Here is a 20252-nt window from a genome sequence, read left to right as displayed (position 1 = left end):
TAATTTATTAGCATAATCGTTCCTTCGATATCATCATCGGTTTGCGATTTGCATCGCAGCGTCTTCTTGTCGTGGCAGCGATTTTTGCACTGGCCAGCTATTTATAGTTGCGCAGGAATACGTCGACGAATTAAAATCGAAGCTGCGCATAACGCCGATTGGCATCGCGAGTCAAATAATTAAGTCTTGAATTTATCAGGCCGATGATCAAAGCACCGCGTGAAATGACATCTCGCACCTGTCCCCGTTCCGTAGAAGTAGAGTAAACCTTTCCACGCACGTTTTTATGGTAATTTCGATTGAATAATTTATCAAGATAATCACTCTTTTATCCCTAGCCCGCGTTCGTGATTTGCATCAACAAGTTAGGCGAGTTGTTGGCTCGTTTAAAACTCGATTGAATAAAGATACATTCTGTATTTGAAATAATAAATCAAACGAAACAAATTAGCCCTCTCTCTCTCTGCGAGAACGGAAACATACATAATAAACAGAAAGGAGCTTTCGTTATAATTAAATATTTTCGGTAATTTAAATGTTTCTTTTTATATTTATTTAGCTATTTTAATTATCTCGAGAAAATTTAATTCATACATCTCTCTCTCTCTCTGTGTTTGTTGCTATTTACATTCGGATTTTATTTCAAGATATTAAAAAATGTGAATTTATTTTAATTAAAAAATAAATTAGGATAAAATTTCAAAAGACAAAATTTTATAACACGTCATACATAATTCATTATACTGTAAAAATTTCCGAAAAATTAAGTTATGCGGCAACAAAAATATTTACAAGGAATATAAATGATAGAGCCATTATATTCACATCTAATTATTATGTAATTATTTAAAAAGATTATTAATTATTTAAGAAGATATCAACATATATATCTCAAATTTTTAATGTCAAAAATAATATATTTCTGCATGATTTATCGAAGATGACTTACGTTGATTAAGTTAAAATCTTTGATCGATCTGTACAGCGGACAGCTGAACAACTTGTTATTCGGATCAGTCTCATAGTCGCCTCTCGTCCGTGGGTCTCGTACAGAATAGAAGCCGCGGCTCGCGCGCTTTTCGCGAGACTCCCGAGGCGCGCGATGCACGCGTGGGTGCGACGCGAGAATTACGGCCCGCGCCCGGTTGCATTAACATATAGATGCGATCCGTGACGCGGAATGCATACGCCGGATATGCGCGCTTATGTTACACACGCGATATGATACACGCGGGACATCCGGGAGGAAGAATGGGTGGAGGAAACGTTTCCCGGGAGAGGAACACGGGGGGTAAGGTAGCCGAGGGCTACTACAGTTCGTCGTAATTACCGCGCTGCTTATGAATAACAGCGAGGGCGGACATGAGAGAATACGGATCCTCGCGGCGGCGGAAGATCCGCGCGCGCGAGAGATCGAGTCCCGGTAACGAGCTCCGAGCCGACATATCCGAGGAACCGACGGTCGCGCCCTGGTTCGCAGCGATTTTGCGCCACGTGGGCGGATCGCGTCAAGTGGATCCTCTCGACGATGCGAGAGACTCGCCTTACATTGTAATAATACGTAGACACGTTAAGCCTGAAATATATTTATGGTTTAAGTTGGTTATTTCTGATTTTTTTTCTTTATTTATATAAGCTTTTCTCCGACTGCTTAGCAAAAAGTACAATGCAGTTTTTCATTTTTCGGAAATAGAATATTCTCTATCCTTATTTCAGAAAATTATTTCTACATCGCGTCTATTTATCTTGAAAAATAATGAATTTGTGATTCACTCCAACAAGTGTAAATATATCCGTAAAGATAATATATTCCCTAATCTTCACGCAACGATATTCACATTTGGAATTGGCTGTTCTACGAAATGTAAACACGAAATATCGTCGATCGACCGTACTCTTGAGATGCATTCCAAGTTATTCGCAATCAAAATATTGCGCGAATTCTCTTTGAATAATATTCGTTGATGATGTTTGTCGGCTTGTACTGTGCTTTAAAGTGCACTTGAATATACAACCGTGCGTATACATAATGTATAATCATTGCAATGCTGTTTTCTCGGATACCAAGTGAGAGCTTTACGGACAAGTTCTGATGTTTTCCGATATCCCCTTATCTCTCTTTTTATACTCGTCGCTGACTCGTCGAGTACGATAACATAATGCAAAGTCGTTATATCGCAATACAGACTCGCTGTAGATCAACTGTGCCAGAATTGCCAGAAGTTAAAGTGGCGGAAATTGAAAAATAAAGAGGCAAGTCCGCTTCGCTTTACCGTCGTGCGAAGTAACGAGGGAGGATGCCCGTGAGAGTAGAACCGGTAATGAAGTCTGAAACCTGCACGCGACGAGCGAGCATGAAGATTTCAAGCATGTGTGTGACTTCGTCCTAATAAAATTTCGAAAAGTCAAGATCGACTTGATCTTGATCGCTCGTTTCTTTGACATCCAAAACTATCAATTGCCAGCGGTTCGGTGTTTTTGACACTCCGCCAACCAACGAAGATTTAATCTGAAATGACATATCACAGACGTATCACATGTTCTCTTAATCCTCAAGAATACTCGATAAAGTCGAGTTTTCTTTCCTCTCGGCAATAATTTAATTTAAGACTCCGCGATATCTTTCTTATCTTTTTTTTTATGAAAATTAAAATATCTCCGCTTGTTTGAAATTAATTTGAAGAATAAATGGTTCAAAGAAGGCATTAATCAAGAAAGTAATCCGCGACATCAAAAATTAACATCCAAACTTTTCTCATCGTTACCTTAGCGACATCCGTTATCTATCCTTAAGACATTCAATATGTAAGATTCGCGTTGATTCGCAACGTTATTGAAATGAGGAGGCCGGAATCATGATTTCGCGGGTGGAAGAGGACGATAGGCTGCGAGAGGAGTATTTCCAGGAGGCCTATTACGGCGGATAATTTACGCGGGCCGTACCCGCGGCAGTTTCCCCATAAGAATTTACGGCGACAGCGCCGCTCGGCGCGACACTCACCAGGTGTAAATTCGATTACGATACTACTCTCCTTCCCGTGCGTCAATATTTCACTCCGGCGCGAACAGAGTAGGTGGTGGTCGCTATGTAATCTACGCGCGCGAATTATGCGCGCCGCGTAGGCGGCGAAATTTCTCTATGCATCTCGTAAAGAAGCACGAATGCGACTGTCGCGATAGCGAAAAACGCGAGCAAGCACAGTCGTACTTGGCCGCGATAATTCCACCTCGATATGTAAACTAGTTAACTCGCGAAAGTTTCGAATGTACAAAATGTCCCAGAATTAGCGAGCACACACATTATCATAATTGAAACTTTATTAATTTATGAGTTACAAGGTGCTGAGAAAAATGAAAAGTTTCTCGTGGATTATATAAATAAATAATTTTTAAAATTTATTATTTTTTTTTTTAATAATCTCAATATTAAGACGGAATAGAAAATTTTCTTCTTATATTTTCAATTATATATAAAAATATAAATAATTTATTATTTTCTAATGTAAAGATTGTTGGAAAAGATTGATTACATAGAAATTATTATTTTTAGAGCGATTGCAATGTTTAATAATTAATATCCTAGTATCCGCGAATCTATCTCCAGATGAGAAACCTAATCGCGATATTTCTCTTGGTGCGTCGATACTTCACTCATGTTAGAAATGCAGGGAACGTCGTAATCTATGCCCTGCATCTGGAACATGAGTGTGGGTAGAAACGCATGCATTCAATGCAATGAGAGAAGAATTCGCGAGAAACGACAATAACGAGAATCTCTTTCGCTTTACATGCGTCAGTTTCTCGCCCGAAAAAATTTCTCCATCTATCGTAAACGCGAGACGCAATGTCAATGTGTTTTTATAAATTAAAAGTCAGCATATTATCATTAGAACAATATCATATGTATTGCCGAGTAAAAACTTGTTTACTCTGATTTTCGTCACGATATGTGATACATATGTTTACGACATATGATCGGTTTTCACGGCAATCATGATATTCGAATGAATAATTTCAGAACAGTTCTAATTTCAGAGAACTAATTATATTGTATATGAACAATTTTTTATATTTTATTTAGCTACATTGGCTATTTCAAATTCTACATTTTTATCCCAAAGATGTAATATCAGTGATATAAGAAAGCAATTTGCATGCAAATTGAACCAGTTTTAAGCGGAGAAAGAAACCATTTTTCTACATAAGATCGAAAGATATTACAATGTCTTTTAGGCAGTGTCCTTGTCAGGTACAACACTAAATTAGGAGATTAAGTTTTCTCGTTAAAACTTCAAGGCAGTAACTATATAATGCATTGGCAATATTCAGCACTTCTCCCCAAACTATTTAGGCTCTACAGCATTTAATGCGCATCAATATTAATGAATTTCGATGTAAAGTTTGTATTTTGCAAACTTAATACGATTTTCATTATCTAATCAAATATCGCGAGCGTGTCTATCAAAATACATCGACATCTCGAGAGAAAAATTCGCTCACGCGGCTATCATAAAAATCGCGCGTCGTGTACGCAAGTGAAAATGCGGAGTAAACGGACGAACCGCAAGCGAGGGTAGTTTTAATCAAGCTATTAGGGGTGACTGAGAGGCTGCGACCGAGCGGCTAGACGTACCAACCCTCTTTCTTCGTCCCGCTCGCTCACCGGTTCTGCTCAGTCTGTTAAATTAATATAGCACGCGCATTCCATTCGACTATATGTATAGCGACGAAGCTTGTATCTAGATCGACTTTCTGCCAGCTTGACTTCTGTTAAATTTGTGAAAATAATACTTCTTGTAATGTGTGATCACTAAACTATGCACGCTGACAGGCAACAATACTTTGTTTCGCGAATTCGGAGATATCCTCTCTGTAGATATCTCTTAGTAATTTTGAAGAATAGATGAGGTAGAAAGTTTAATAGCTACATTATATTACAAATTCACATTTTTACATAAATCTGCGATATATAAGTAGATCCTGATGTAAAGAGAGTTTACTATAAGCGAACAATTAATTTTATAAATAATGAATGATAAATTAACAAAAATTATAAATTGCTCATCTCATAAATTATCCGATACTTTCTTGAGCCTTCTCTCTCGTTTGTCCTTTGATACTCTTTTATGAATGACACTCATTCGTTAGAACACGATCGCGCGCGTACTAATCATCAGAATAGGACGATCGCGTAACGTTTCATAGAGCATTCCCAATATTAATAACATTTTATTTTGACAACAAAATGATCGTGTATACATGAGTAATACGATACTATGCGTCGTGCAAGAATTCGACGATGTACGTTTGGACCCGTATTGATACTCACGAAAAAAATACAATCGCAACAAATACTAGGAGATATCAAACGCAATCGTACTTTAGAATTATTACAATTAACAAATATCCATCTGCACAATTAATCAATTCCTGCGATTATAGCGATTTTTAATTACGTAAAATATATGGGTATATTATTCCGTGATATATATTAAAGATAACATAGCAAGAATTTGGCGATACGTATTTTCAATGTTGAGCATATCGTAACTTCGTGTAATGTGATTTCCGCGTTTTTTCATTGCAATATAAAATACAGTGCACGTCATGTACGACTGATGTGGAGAGTATTTTACAAAGTGCCGCGCAATTATCGTATTTTAATGATTAGCGTTATCATAATTAACCGTGTTTTCGCGAGCGAATGCCAGTGAAGAAGTAGCAAAGGATAAACAAGAGAAAAAGAAAAGACCGGGATAATGATGAGACAATCATTAGATTAACAATTTATAATTTTATTAATTTATTATTCGTTAATTATACAATTATTATTGATTTATCTTTGTAGTAAAATTTTTTTATTAATAAAATTTTGTTCTACTTTATAGTATAGGAAGGATAAAATAATGTAAAAATATTTTACTAATTCTCTATTTATTTTTTAATTCCTCCCTTTTCTTGGAAATTTTTAACTCGCAATATCGTGAAAATGATACAAACTACAATGCATCGAAAACGGGCATTACGTATTTAAAAAGTATTATTAATAGAAGAGAGTTTAAAGAGAGAGTATAATAAGCTCGCAAGTCATTAATTATTTATAATAATTCTTTCAATTACACGCAGACAGATATCGCACAAGATGAATTCCTTTTCTTCGTATTTATTTTGAGCAATTTGTGCAAATAAATTTTAAAACTATTAATTATTATAATTATTATTATATAAATATTTCTCGATATACCGTTTATGTTTTTTTCTTTATAATATGAGATAATCAGTTATCTCAATACAATATATATTTTCTTCAATATTTCGATAATGTTATCTGCATATAACAAAAAGGCCTTGCGATATTGTGACATTACTTGGAATTACGCGTTAGTACTCATCTCACACTTATAAACACTAAGTATATGCAGCTGTTTAACTCTCGTCTCGCGTTCATATTGAATCTTCGTACAAGACAAATGTAACTCAGAATCGGACGGGGGACATTTAGTGTTGAATACGTGACATCAGAATACCGACCTATGCTAACATTGCTTGTCTCTCGTAGCTCGAGATGTTGTTTCTCTCCTCTCTCTTTTCCCTCATCAATTCATCCTATCTCCTTACCTTCCACTCGCCATTTTTACATCGCTCAGTATGTCACCACCGGAGACTTCGACGCGGCATCGTAGTGTAATGCTCGAAATGTTAAGTAGTTCGCGCAAGCGAGATATTATCGTGCGTTAAAAGTGCATATACATATAAAATGAAATGAATAAACAATGAACAAATATTGCAATTAAAGTTTGAAAGATACGCGCGTAATAGATGTTAAAATTTTTGACATACACTCTTTACTATTGCTTTTTTAACGAAAATGATCTTTATTATTCAGAAATTATATTTTATAACAAATTATTTTATAAATCTCTACGAAAAAAATCTTTTATTTACAATTTCACATATGCAATCTAATTAATATTTAAGATACAAAATAGGAAGACCTGTGCCCCACGTTAGACAATCAGATTTAATTAAACCCGCATATAAAATGAACACCTAATTTAGCCTAATCTGGTCAAATGCGAATGTCAATAAGCGAGCGGAAACGAAGTAAACAACGAACACGAATACGAATGTCTGAAGATTCGCTGCTCGCTTCGTTGTTCATTTGCTCAGTGTATGCGCACCTTTGAATTTACTTTGCACTTACTTACCGGTTCGTCCGTCGTATCCACGCTCATCGTCGTCGTCCTCATGCTCGCCACTCTCCTCTCCGGCCGTGCCCTGCGTCTGCACGACCCTAGGTATCTCTGTAAGAACACGAGATAAATGCGAGTGATATGCAAAAGTCTGGATATGCAAAAAGCTGAATTAATTTCGTAAATGTTCGTGTTAATCAAATTGGTAATTATTTCTTGCGCAGAAAAATTGTGCAAAAAAAATATTTATTTTTGATCCTTTGATCTCGAATACATAAAATTCATGCGTAAAAAGTATTAAAATTAATTAAATTAATTTAATTTAATTTTAATACTCTTTCTCATATTCAATTCTTTTATGTGTGAAAAAATTGCAAAGTCGCAATGCATTCAGAGGATGGCAACGATGCAATCTTTCGTGAAACCCTCATTTTTTATTAAAACTCGGATTAAAACTACAAAACCGCCCGCCACGGTGAAAACCGGAGGATGGGCCACGGTTCGGTGCTTTCGGATACACGTTTTTGCAAATTTCGACTAATTGGACAAGCACGAGGAGATCGTCGCGTGTTCCTCGCGATCGATCGATCGATCATTCTCGAGGGCAGCACGGGTGTGGTCGAACAGGTCGAGTATCTTTTTTCAGTCGATTTCTTCTCGCCACCCTGGTAGCAGGCCGAAAGGATCAATCGCGAAATCGACTTTTTGCGTTCTCTTTCTGGCCAAGCAACCTTTTGCGCGTTTCAGCGTGTACGCAAATATATTGATAATAACGAGATACGTCAAATTGACAGAAAAGCTTGTAATGCTTTTTTCATTCTATTTCCGAATTTTTTCGTATAATTTATCTATAAGTTTTGGAGATGTTTTAAGTTTATCTCAAGCTCAAGCATTACCTCTCTTCCAAAAATATAAGAAAATTCAAAAAATATTTCGGTGAAGTAGTAACCGAAGAAATCTGCTTCCGCCTACGATATTCTCTTTAAATAATTTCTCAAAATTCATCTAAATTTATCGCATATCCCCATCTCTTGCCACGAGATACAGAATTTCTTGTATTCTCTATTTCTAAGTATCATCTTTCTCGTTGCACCGACGTTCTTGGCAACTCGCATAAAACGAGCCTGTGGCCCGAGGGGGGCAACGAGCGCCGGCGGAAACGAAATCGAAATAAAAGATAAATGCGGCAATGAAACTCGGGTATCAAGCATGGTGAATGCGCGCGTAGGCGTGTACTTACTGATGCAAGGCGCAATATGCGATCTGCTCTGCTGGTAGCCCCTGGCGCATCTGTTGCAAGTAATACCGGTTACACCGTCTTTACAAGGACACTGGCCGCTGCTCTGGTTACAGGTCTTTCCAGAAGCTCCGATCGGGTGGCAGTCACACGCTATAACAAGATAAAAAGCTAGTTAATTAACGCCAGGTGTAAATTTAATTAAATGCATTTTTGAGAAAATTGAGAATGAGCGTACTAAAAAAATTATATTTTTTTCTTTAATTCTATATTTCATTAATCTCTTGTAATATATTATTCATCCTTCGTTTTAGCTTTTATTATATAATTGAAAAGAATGTGGTAACGTGTTATATAAGATGACTCAATAGAATGACTAATTACTGATGAAAATTTTACGTCAAAGCGTCGGAAACTCGGGGAGAAAGAGAGTTTTAATCAAGTTGACTATGTCAGATTTATTCTCGTTAACTCGCCCGCATTAGTGCCTAGTTCGTGCCTAGTTTTTTACTGTCAACCACATATCTCGTTATACTATATCGCTATCCCTTGAGATACGCTTGTTCTATTAAGTAACGACAACGAGGTAAGTGACCCGTAAAATGATGGAGATAGTCGAACAGACGTGACGATTCGCTACCTGAAATTAAGATAAAGCGCGGATCGGATTTACATGGCGCCTTGGCTATTGGCTACGCGTATCTCAAACGAAAGATCTTAAGCGGGGTAAAAGCGATTTATTTCCACGAGTAAAATGCGAAGAGTATACTAATGCGTCGTAAATAGATATAATTATTAGCAAATAAAAAAAATAAACGAGATTTCCAGTAATTAACTATAGAAATTTAAAGACTAAGTTATACGAAATCACGTTTAAGCATTTAAGATCGAATCGTTGAAGTATATTTAAAAGTATTTTATTGGCGGGATACTTCCTTTAAATGATAAGTCTATATATTATGTCAATAAAGTATCAAGAAATGCATAAGCAAAAGATGAGTCAAATATATATAATTACTAAAATTAAATATATAAAATTAAATATTCTTGTCAAATCAGATTTAAATAATAAATTTGTAATAAAACTTAAATAAATTTTTAAATAATAAAAATGTTGAAAAACTATAATAAATGAATTGAATGTTATAAATAGTTGAAAATAAAAGATTTCACGAATTAAATTTCAGAGACAAATAATAAAACAAATCTCTTTCCATCTTTTTTTATAAATTCTTCTATTTTTTTATACAAATTAATTCCATAATATTTTTTTTATAGTTCGGGATATTTTTATATAAAAATATTGCAATGTTAAAAAATTGTATAAAATGATGCGTTAAAATTTTCTATAGGGGAAACGAAATCGTCAAAGAATCTGTCATATATTGAAAATTAATTTGATTGAAGTGGAACATCCTACACACATAATGTGTTATATATCGTATACAATAAAAGGGGGCTTAGTATCGAGATGAATGCATTCCAGCCTTATCCTAATTTTATGCAGCCTAATCTTGCGTAAGAGACGCGTACGCGAGGCATTAAAGGGTCCCTCGTGCGACTGCCTTACACGGAGGGGGTCCTCGTAGGTCATTCCGAGAGATTTATGAAATCAATCAGGCGCGCCTCGACGAATGAATCGCCATCAAGGCATGCCTCAGAGAAAGCTTAAATGTCCCTTGAGAACTCGTTGATGAGAAAGATTGGAAATGAAGAGAAGAGAATAATAAATACTCGCAACTACTTCTACATATTTTTAGTTTACATCGTACACTTCGCGTAGTTACATGAATAAACAACATTTATCTCGTACGTTTATCTCTTCGAGTATACGCTTTTTTTGATAAATGAGAACTGTCAATTTCTCTTTTAATTTATATTAAAGACTTATCGAAAATTGAAGACCGCTGAAAGTGTTAGTTATTATACTTTAGGCGTAGCGGATAATATCCATAAAATTTGCAGAACAAAGGGGAAGTAATAAATAAAATTGATTTACTATTACTCTTTGACGAGAACAGGTGTTGCATGGGTACTGCGGTAATGACAGCTTCTCAATCTCCGTACGTGTTAATTTTTATGCGTCAATCATCATAAAACGCAAATAACTCACAGGATGAAAAATAACATAGAATCACGGCGCAAGTTATCATAATTATGCAAACACATTAACATTCCGTCTCTCGAGGCTCGCGCGTCGCCGGTAACAATTTACTACCAATGATCGCAACAAAATTGCGTTCATCGTGAAATAATAACTCGACTGATTTACGATAGCCGTGTGTAATCAGTTGTACCATGTGTGTCGCGGATATCCCTCTCGTAAATTGCGCCGCATTGATAATACAGGGCAATGAAATACTTATGTCGCACTGAAATTAGAAGCAACGCGCGCAAAAATAAATCTCGCCGTTTAACGATGTATAACGAAATTAAAAAGTAAATATTTGAGCGAAGTTAAAAAAATATGTCAGAACGTCTGTAAAGAGAAATAACTTATTGTTAGAGCTTTTTTTCTAATAATTTAATTGAAATGATACAAATCTCATTACATATCTATTTTATCTTGATAATCGATAAACGGCAAGAGTTTAAAACATTTATATTTCTTAAATTAAAAAAATCTATTTCACTTATCAAAAAGTTTGAAGTTTATAATATCAAAAAGTCATAAATTTAATTAATTTATCAAATAGAATTATAATAAATCTCGCGCGCGCGATTAATGGATTCTAAATTATGCTTCGTCAAAATTCGCTGATTAATGCGTATCATTTAAACAATCTATCTATCGTCTTTGTCTTCGGAGCTGAGTAACTATGGAACAAAGTCGATTCTTACTTTATCCTGTTTCGCCACTCTCCCCCGTCGAGAGCTAATTGTATCGTGCGCGAAGCGACGTCTCGCTTATAAATTTCCGTTCCCGGCATAAATTACCATCTGCTCCACGGGGCGGTGCTCGAATATTAACGGGGGACACGATTCACATAATTCTTAATCGTCAACACTGTTGCTGGCTCGCACATTGATACGAATCGTCGAGATCGCTCGTTCATTCTCGAACAAATCAGTTGCTAAGCACTTGGATCCACGATGCGGACAATGAAAATACAACCGTCTGATACAAATTTTATTGGTATGCGTATCTTTACTTGATTAACGTTGGGATAAATTGGACGCATCGATAATGCATATTTATAGCTGATATCAATGATGTATATTATTTTGCGATCAGATATTCGAAATAAACTCAATAAACGTACTGACAGAAAAAGAGATCATACACACTCTCTTTCTCTCTCTCTCTATATATATATATATTTTTCCAAATATATATATCAAATAATCATATGTAATTAATTTATGGAATTAATCAAGCCTACGTACACTTTATGATATGGATTATTATTCGTTTAAACCGATCAAGGACTGAGAGATATTTTCAAACTTGTTTATGACCTTGTTTATAACGCTCCAAATTTCTTACATAAATTTATATATTAAAGCAGTGTCGTACGTTGTAACGATTAGAAAGAGTTCTTACAATCTAATCGAGACTGATTCTACTCGTTATCTCGCAAGATCATTTAGCATCATTTAACTCGGATTGCGCGACGAATGCATTAAATCAAGCGCGAACGTGCGCGAGACCAGTTCGATGGACGGTGCAGATTGCAATTCCACGGACGTGTGTCGCGCGAGAGGTCACGACACACGTCTCATTGGTCACGCAGCATTTAGAAACGTCATAAACAGTGATTAGAGGCAGACTCACGGCGGCGCGTGGTTCAAGGATTTCTTGTGTTGCGACCACCGCCGCCGGCCGATATGAATTGCCGCTGTCTCTGACCGTCGTCGAGGAAACGACGTTCGACTTTCGACACCTAAATCGCCGTAACGGTTGTTTCGTACCGGTGCGACTTGTCTCCGCGGACAAGGAGTCGTTTGTTCCCTCGTTACCGGTCCTTTCGTTACCCATAATTCGTTATGCAATTCCTCTCGCTCGAAAGAAAGAGAGAGAGAGAACTCGGACACCGGAGACGAAACAGACAATCGCGTATCACGATGCCGCATAAAATTATTCGAGCTAGGATTCTCGGATATCATTGAAATTGATCAAATCACTGTTAACGCTATTATACAGCGTGCTAAAAAAAGCAGGCTATCGAGGAAAATTAACCCTTTCCATTTTTTATCGCTATTTCAAGAAGAAAAAGAGATATGGCTTAATATAAGAGCTCTAGAATTTTTTGTATAGAAAAATCTCTTTCAGTATAGAGTAAACATTTTTAAGACGAAAAATTTAGAACTGACAGTGAAATTTTGTAGTTGAAAATTTTAATTACATAGCTATATGCGTGTATCAAAATGCCCAATATTTATTACTCATTTTTCGGTAAGTTATATTATGATAAGAGACAAGTACTCAACATTCAATATTCACGATTTCCATATTATAGAATAATTTTGAACAATCTTTATATTTTTCAAGAAATAAATATACAATAATGAAGATTACTTGAAAGTTTGACGATTAAATACGATTAAAGATACGTTAAACAAAGCTTTATTTTAATACATTTTTTTAGTAACATATGTTACGCAACAAAATGCATAACATACTATTGCATATGTATATTCAAGAAATATCTCTTGCAAACTGAAAAAGTTGCTAATGTTTTTATTTGAAACTAATATAACTATAATATACATAACGAAAAAAATATATAAAGAAAAATATAATACTATTTAACATTTTGCAGAAAAGGAACCGACAAATATTTCTTTTTATGTTGATAACGAAATTAGAATCACAAAAAGGAAGAAAAAAAATGATAAGAAAACATATTTATCTTCTGAAATATTTTGTGTAACATGTAGACCTGGCATGAAATGCATCACAAACGGTAAACGACTACGATTTCTCTCAGCGACCCTTCACTGGTACGCAAATGTCTTCTATCACAGCCGCCATCTCTCTTGGCACACTTTTTCAGATTAAAATACTAAGAAGTTCTTTTGTCTTTTATCTTTTGCTTATTGGTAGGATCTAAGTTGGAAAAGGCGCGCTCGATTCCATGATAAAATTCATTAAGCGAAGAGAGAGAAAAATAATTATGATCTTCGCGTACAATACGTCTTCTTTATCTTTAAATAGCGTCGCTATTTTAGTGGTGCTATTCGATTATCAAGCAAATCGAAAACAGGAATTGTCGGATTATTGCACTGACAAAAACGCTTGCGTCATTTTCACGCGAAACTTAAGCCAGGATTAGGAGCAGTCTATTCAGGATAGCTTGTCAACTTGAACCGCGTTTTCTCCTTAATTATTACGCCGCCATAAGACCCTTAACTTGTCTGTTGTCAATATATTTTATTGCGACTTACGGTTTATATTATTGTCAAGTATCTATATAGTAAATTGTTATATATAATATAATAATTATTTTATTATAGAATTCTTTCATTAAACAATCATTTTAACATCTTTAATTGCTTTAACACCAAATTATGAAGTACAAAAATAATTTCAATAGTATTTATTCTAAATACTATTCAAAACACAGAATTTCCGATATTTTGCTCAAATATCGAAAATCGAGCCATGACATAACAGAATCGAGAAATTTAAAGCAATCATGATTTTAATTACACTTATGATTATTTAATGCAGATCATTTAATCTAATTAAATAAAATAATAAATCTAATTAAATAAAAATAATTTAATTAAATTTAATGATCATTTAATGCGACCTTTTTCGAGACACCAATGATTCACGTTTTTCGCATAGTAGTCAGTCTGTTACGGTATTCGGTTACGTTTTCCCGTAGTCGGGAACGATCGGCGCGCGGAAACACCGTAACTCAATGTTTATGCGTGCAAAATGAGCAAGCATAACGGCGTGTCACTTATTGCCAGCTAATATATAAACATCTCCGAGAGAGACGCCCACGTGTGGTAAAAGAAAATAATGTGTAGCTCGTAAATCACGGCCATTTTACATTTTACTCACACGGCAAGGCGCGGCACCGATTTTGGAAACTGTTAACTTTAACAGCTCTCGCTCTCGGTCTCGTGCGGCCGTTCCGCAACGAAGAAATCGCGGCTCGCGATCTCTAATGGTTCTATTTGTTATAACGTATAAAGAATCGTACGGTAATAACATAGCATATGGTAATGGCCGCCTGATAATGGCCGACGCTTACCGTTGTACCTATTATGCGTCAACATTGGTCTCATGCTACTTCCTGCCGTCTATTAATATCTTTTTATGTATGAATTTAAGATCTCATGTTTAATATGCGTGTTGTAATATGCATTCTGAATGTTTGCTTTTTTATTATCCGATGATGAATTGCGTCCACACACATTACAGTGTAATATAGTTTTTGTAATAGTTAGTATTTGAAAATATTTATTGAATATTATAATTTTCTAATTACATATCTTTACTGTTTTAAATGAAATCGCTATATTATCATTGAAAGGCTGTGAATTAATCTCACTAATGATTTCTAATAATAAGTATGACATTGCGTATCAATGAAATGTCATTAAAAGAATCAAGGCTAGTAGCAATTCCCCCCTCAAAAAAAGAATAATAATTTAAAATAAATAAAAAAAGCTTTAAACATTACACCTCAAAGGATATCTTCATTTGACATATAACCGCATTTATTAAGCATTTTTAATTTTTTCGAAAAATAACGCAACCACTTCACGTATCCGCATGTTTTGTATCGAAAAGTTTCCCGTATTTTTCTTCATCTCTGTTTCTTGCTGTGTAATTTTCTCGCTGCTCTCTCAGCGAGATAAAGGTTGGTCGGATCACAGGTACGGTAACCATTCGCTAAAATGATGCTTCTTAGAGAGACGCGAGCACGCTCGCCAGCTCTTCAAGTCATTCCGCTCCTCGGTTCGTCGTTCTCGCGATTAGCATACCGACGTTCCGGGAAATACTGTGTTAAAAGGGTTATCTCGATTGTTCGCAAAATAATTTAATAGTGATGTTATTTTAACTGATAAAATTTTCGTTGACGCATCAATGCTCGTATATGAAATTATATTTGATTCGTCTTCGCGATAAAGTGAGATCTGATATCGAGAAATTAGCATATATTCATTTAAGATGATCATTCTACTGTAAAATGTGATCTAAAATAAAAAATTATGCGCATATAGAAAGTGTCGATTTAAAAAGTAATATAAATTTAAAAATATAAATTAATATTTTTGAAATAATCAATTGTGTTTATGAATTGAAGATTTTTTTCTCATTACAAAATAGACATTTTTTGAAAATTTATTTAAAAGAATATCCAATAATTATTAATATTTTTATTATTGCAATATTAAAGTTTGCAATTGTACTTATTAAGTACAGAAATATGACGTTATATCATATGACACTTCAAGAAATCATCAGTTATAATAATACCACTCTTTCGCGTCATCTATCGTAACGTCTTGCGTTTCCGGCTCGGCTCAGAGTCCTCTCCCTCATTGACGCCATTGATGTCGTGGAAGCGTGAACCGGTCTCTTCGACAGCGCCTTTAAGATTAATCCGTTTCGCGGAAGTGCAAATGGTCCGGTCGTGCTTCCACTATCAAGGCTATGGATTTAGTTCTGTGGTACCTTCATTGTCCATGCCGGGTCTCTCTCGTCCAAGGCGTAGCGCATGCTTAAGCATCTTTTCTTTTATTTTTCTTCCTAATACGATAACGTTAATAACATGGCTTCGCAGCATTTAATAATAATATAAAAAAAACTAGTCTACAAAAATCTCTAATAAAAATCTAAATCCGATTTAAATAGGATGGATTAATATGTTAATTACAAAATTTTTGAATTAAGTACATCATAAAAATTAATTTGGAAAAGGGGAAAAAAATATATATATATATATATAATAAATAATTAAAAATAATAAATAGAGAAAAAATATATTTTTCAGTCTTTAAAGTATCTAATATAAGAGTTTCAATTTTTTTCATAAACCTTTCTCATAAATTTAAGTGAAAGTTGATAAAGATTTTCTGTAAGATTATTCTTTCCATCATTCTATTCGCGATGTTCTGAGATGGTTTACTAACGCAGATTTATGCAGCTTCTCGTTTTCGAGATACCCGTCTGGGCGATTTAGTCGATAAGTTGCGAGAAGCTCGGCTTTACATTACGAGCTTAAATCGCGTAAGAGCGGTGCGATCGCTCGTCGGTTAGCGATAATCTCCTTTAGATTAAATCCGTCGATGGTAGCGTGAACGGTCTCGCGTTCCTCTTTTGGAGAGGATTCTTCTTATCGCGACAGACACTCCGCTTTCACGAAGAAACATCTCGAAGACCTTGAGCGGTTGTCGCTCGTCTGTTCTTGATAACTTCTTGTTATCGTCGCGATCGATCGGTGCGTGAACGATTGTACATTCTTGGGTCTCTAGTCTAGTTTGGAAATCCAGCTACAAGTGTTTGTTTTTGACGTTCGCGACGTTCAGACTGAGCCAAGGTCAATGACATTGAAAGTTTACTTTCGGCATTCCCATTTACTTTTCTTTCCTCTCGTCCGTCGCGTAGAAATGAAGTATTTTTTTGCATTAGTTATACGTCTCGTTGAAGCATGTCGATAGCGCGATGCCGCGAATAGATATTTATGAAATTCCTTATTTTATACGCGCGTTCAAAGTAGATTTTTCGCGATGCCGGAGCTATAAAAGAAATAATCGATATTCCTGTCTCCGGATTAAAATCCAATCCGTATAAACGATCGCGAACGCTGCTGCCAAAGCTCGTTTTACATAATGAAATTCCAAACCTGCTTTCGACAGCTCTTCGAGATCAACTGTATCTGTAAGCGCGATACCGAAGACGTTTTTTTTCGCTTTATGATTTCAAGACATTCATTTCTTGGACAAGTTAAAATCGTTGAAGATAAATTCTATAAAAAATAATATAAGAGTGTTAAATAGAAAAATTTGAAAACAGAAAAATTGATTTTACTATCTCGAAGTAAGTTTGTACAATTACAATTTGAACTTTTCACAATTAGGTTCCTATAATAGCAGACAAAAAATATAATAAAATATTTTAATTATGATAATTCATATAATAAATAAATGATAACAATTTATTCCTTACATTTTCCTTTTCCAAATATTATAAAAATAAGAGAGGCTAGAAAGGAATTTCGTCTCAAGCTGTAGAAACGATTTGCATAGTACATGCAAATCACCGAGAAAATCACATTCGCAATATCCCGATTAATTCGTCAATCAGTTTTATTCCTAACAATCGTTTTACATAATAAAATTCAAGAACAGTCTTTGACAATTTTATCGCTCTTCAGTATTCGCTTCGTCGTGGTCGACAGATCCGATGCTCGCGAGAATCGCAAGGGGCGAGGAGAAACGTCAGAAGAAACGTGACACGCTACTCTCTCGCCCACTTGCTTATGCACGCTCGTATTTTTCATGCGAGAGGGACGCTGAAAAGCGGGTAATTACGATTGCAATTCGAAGCCGAGAGCGTATCTCGGTAAAAGGCTGCAAGAGAAACTCCTCATTACGCTGTGTGTTTGGTGTGTGTGTGTTCAGGACCGTTTTAAAATCTCTCTTCTTACAATTAGACTCTAGATATTCTATTTTATATAATTTTTATTCTAAAAAACGATTTAAAAGAGAATTTTATAGCACAATTTCGCTTCTCTCTATTATTATTCTACTAAATATTTTAAAATCTAAAACTAATTGAAGCACATGGACAAAAAATTTAAAATTATATTGCAATTAATTAATTAACATAATGTTACTTTTATAATATTTATTTCCGCCTTTATTAAAAAATTCATCTTAGCATTTTAAATTAATTACCTGCGCTTTCTTATTCTTTTTATACATTCTGCATCTTTCATCTGTAATTGCCAATCTGTCATTATACATATATTATAATTCCCCACTAATAGATTATTCTTTCATGAAAGTGTTTTTTATCACGAATGAGAAGGAAGACCATTTTTTTGTATCTATCTGTCAAAAAATCGTACTGATTCGAATCCCTGAGGATTATTGCATATAAAATCAGGGATTCAAATCAGTACGATTATATATATATATATATATATATATATATATATATATATAATCTTTATTTGATTTAGTAAGTTCGCGTTTCGCACAGTTCTTGTTTCTTCCGTTAAAAATTATGAGTTTAGTGCACTTTTGAAAAAATTCGTCTAAAAGTACGAATGTGTGGGAGAGAGAATATAACTGGATTTTTTCGAGAACGGAGGCAACGATTGTGTATCTTCACACCCAGATTATCATGGTCTAAAGGCAAAGGAAATCAGAAGAAAAAGAGAGAGAGAGAGAGAGAGAGAGAGAGAGAGAGAGAGAGAGAGAGAGAGAGAAAAGGGCAAAGTCTCGAAAAGGCAATCATAAATTCGACTTACCAAGCCAGTGTCACAGAAGAAAGAACATACACGTATTTATATTCCTATATCTACATGAAATTGTTAAGGCGCCTTAAGCCGATTATCTGGAAAGGGCCAAACTGACCTTGCGAGGTTTCCTCTCCACCTCTTTACTCGTCCCGGTACACCCTATTTGCTCTCGACGCGTGTAGAATAAATAAAATAATGCTTTGTTAACGCGTCTTTTATTTAAGAGCACTCATCACGCAATCGCGATACAGTTTTTAATTTTCGGACGCAATATTTAATATTATTATTCTCTGCATCTAATTATCAGAGATTTAAAAAAGAATTATATTTAATATTTGATAATTAGATTATTTAATTAAAATTAAAAAAAATTAATTCAATTAATAAAATATCAATATTTCAAAAACAAGATCTAGCCACAATATAATTATGTAGTTTTAATATAACTTGTAAAAATTTTTTTATTATCCGAATTCGGAATTTCAAAGATATTCACAAGTACAGTCTTCCTAATTTTGATTATATATTACGCTATTTAATGTTTATTTACTGAGAGAGAATCGGCTTATCTATTATTATTTACTAATATATGAATAGATCTGAAATGCACATAAATTAACGGATTTAATCAAGCGATCACTATCGAGCAAAAGAATGTAAACTCGAAAAACAAAGAGTTATCGAGAAAATAATCTCAATATAAATAACTGTTGGATTTAATTCGATAGACATAATCCGATTAACGCGAAACTCCTTCCTTATTCCGGAAAGCTCTACCGCGATGCGACATCATGTGGCTTTCGACTTGAAGATGTTCGTATCTCGTAGTCAGTTAAAGCAGATTCGGAGATGGGTGGTCAGATAAGGATCTTTATGGACAGCGGACGTCCTCTTACAGGTGGCATAAATCCCGCGCGACTAATTAGAATTTTATAATGGAACGAAAATGGGTATCAGATTACACGGTCGGCGCGCTGTCTCGGCATCGTAATTACAAAATGCCGACGCATGCGCCGAATTTACATTTTGTACTCTGCCTGAGATGGGATCACAACGAGACTATGGCGAGATAACATACTAACATATATTTGAGAATCAAGAGAGGGAAAAATAAGCAAGGAAAAACAATCAATTCGATTGATAAATGAGGGTTCAAAATCATATAATCAAACAGGGTTTCAAAATAAAATAATAATTTGATCTTAAAACTTGTACATATCATATAGAAATATATATATATTTTTAGTACAATTAATTTCTCTTTAATCAGCATTTATACTTTTTATTTCTGATATAAGAATGTCATAGTTCACATTTTATTGGAAGGGGCAAAAAAATTTATTTATTAAAGTTATGCGCAGTGAATGGAATTCGAAAACATAAAAATTA

At 34.9% G+C, this 20252-nt stretch overlaps 3 protein-coding genes across 7 annotated transcripts in view; 1 reads left to right on the top strand and 2 right to left on the bottom strand.

The window, feature by feature from the left end:
• The window catches only part of LOC126848782 (netrin-1-like), a 169252-nt gene that overhangs the window by 29922 nt on the left and 119078 nt on the right, over positions 1-20252 (bottom strand). The window contains exons 3-4 of the mRNA XM_050589972.1: positions 8434-8583; positions 7209-7304 (exon numbers count right to left, since the gene is read on the bottom strand). Of these exons, the coding sequence (XP_050445929.1) occupies positions 7209-7304; positions 8434-8583 (246 nt within the window). The remainder of the gene's footprint in view (positions 1-7208; positions 7305-8433; positions 8584-20252) is intronic.
• The window catches only part of LOC126848789 (TBC1 domain family member 14-like), a 160744-nt gene that overhangs the window by 44229 nt on the left and 96263 nt on the right, over positions 1-20252 (top strand). The gene's annotated exons all lie outside the window — the stretch shown is intronic.
• LOC126848813 (CD63 antigen-like) overlaps positions 1-20252 on the bottom strand; it is a 169380-nt gene that overhangs the window by 91350 nt on the left and 57778 nt on the right. The window lies entirely within an intron of this gene.

Source organism: Cataglyphis hispanica, chromosome 4 (assembly GCF_021464435.1).
Source record: "Cataglyphis hispanica isolate Lineage 1 chromosome 4, ULB_Chis1_1.0, whole genome shotgun sequence".
NCBI classification, from domain to species: domain Eukaryota; kingdom Metazoa; phylum Arthropoda; class Insecta; order Hymenoptera; family Formicidae; genus Cataglyphis; species Cataglyphis hispanica.
The sequence above is the reverse complement of the archived record's forward strand: the minus strand, read 5'-3'. Positions and strand labels throughout refer to the sequence as shown.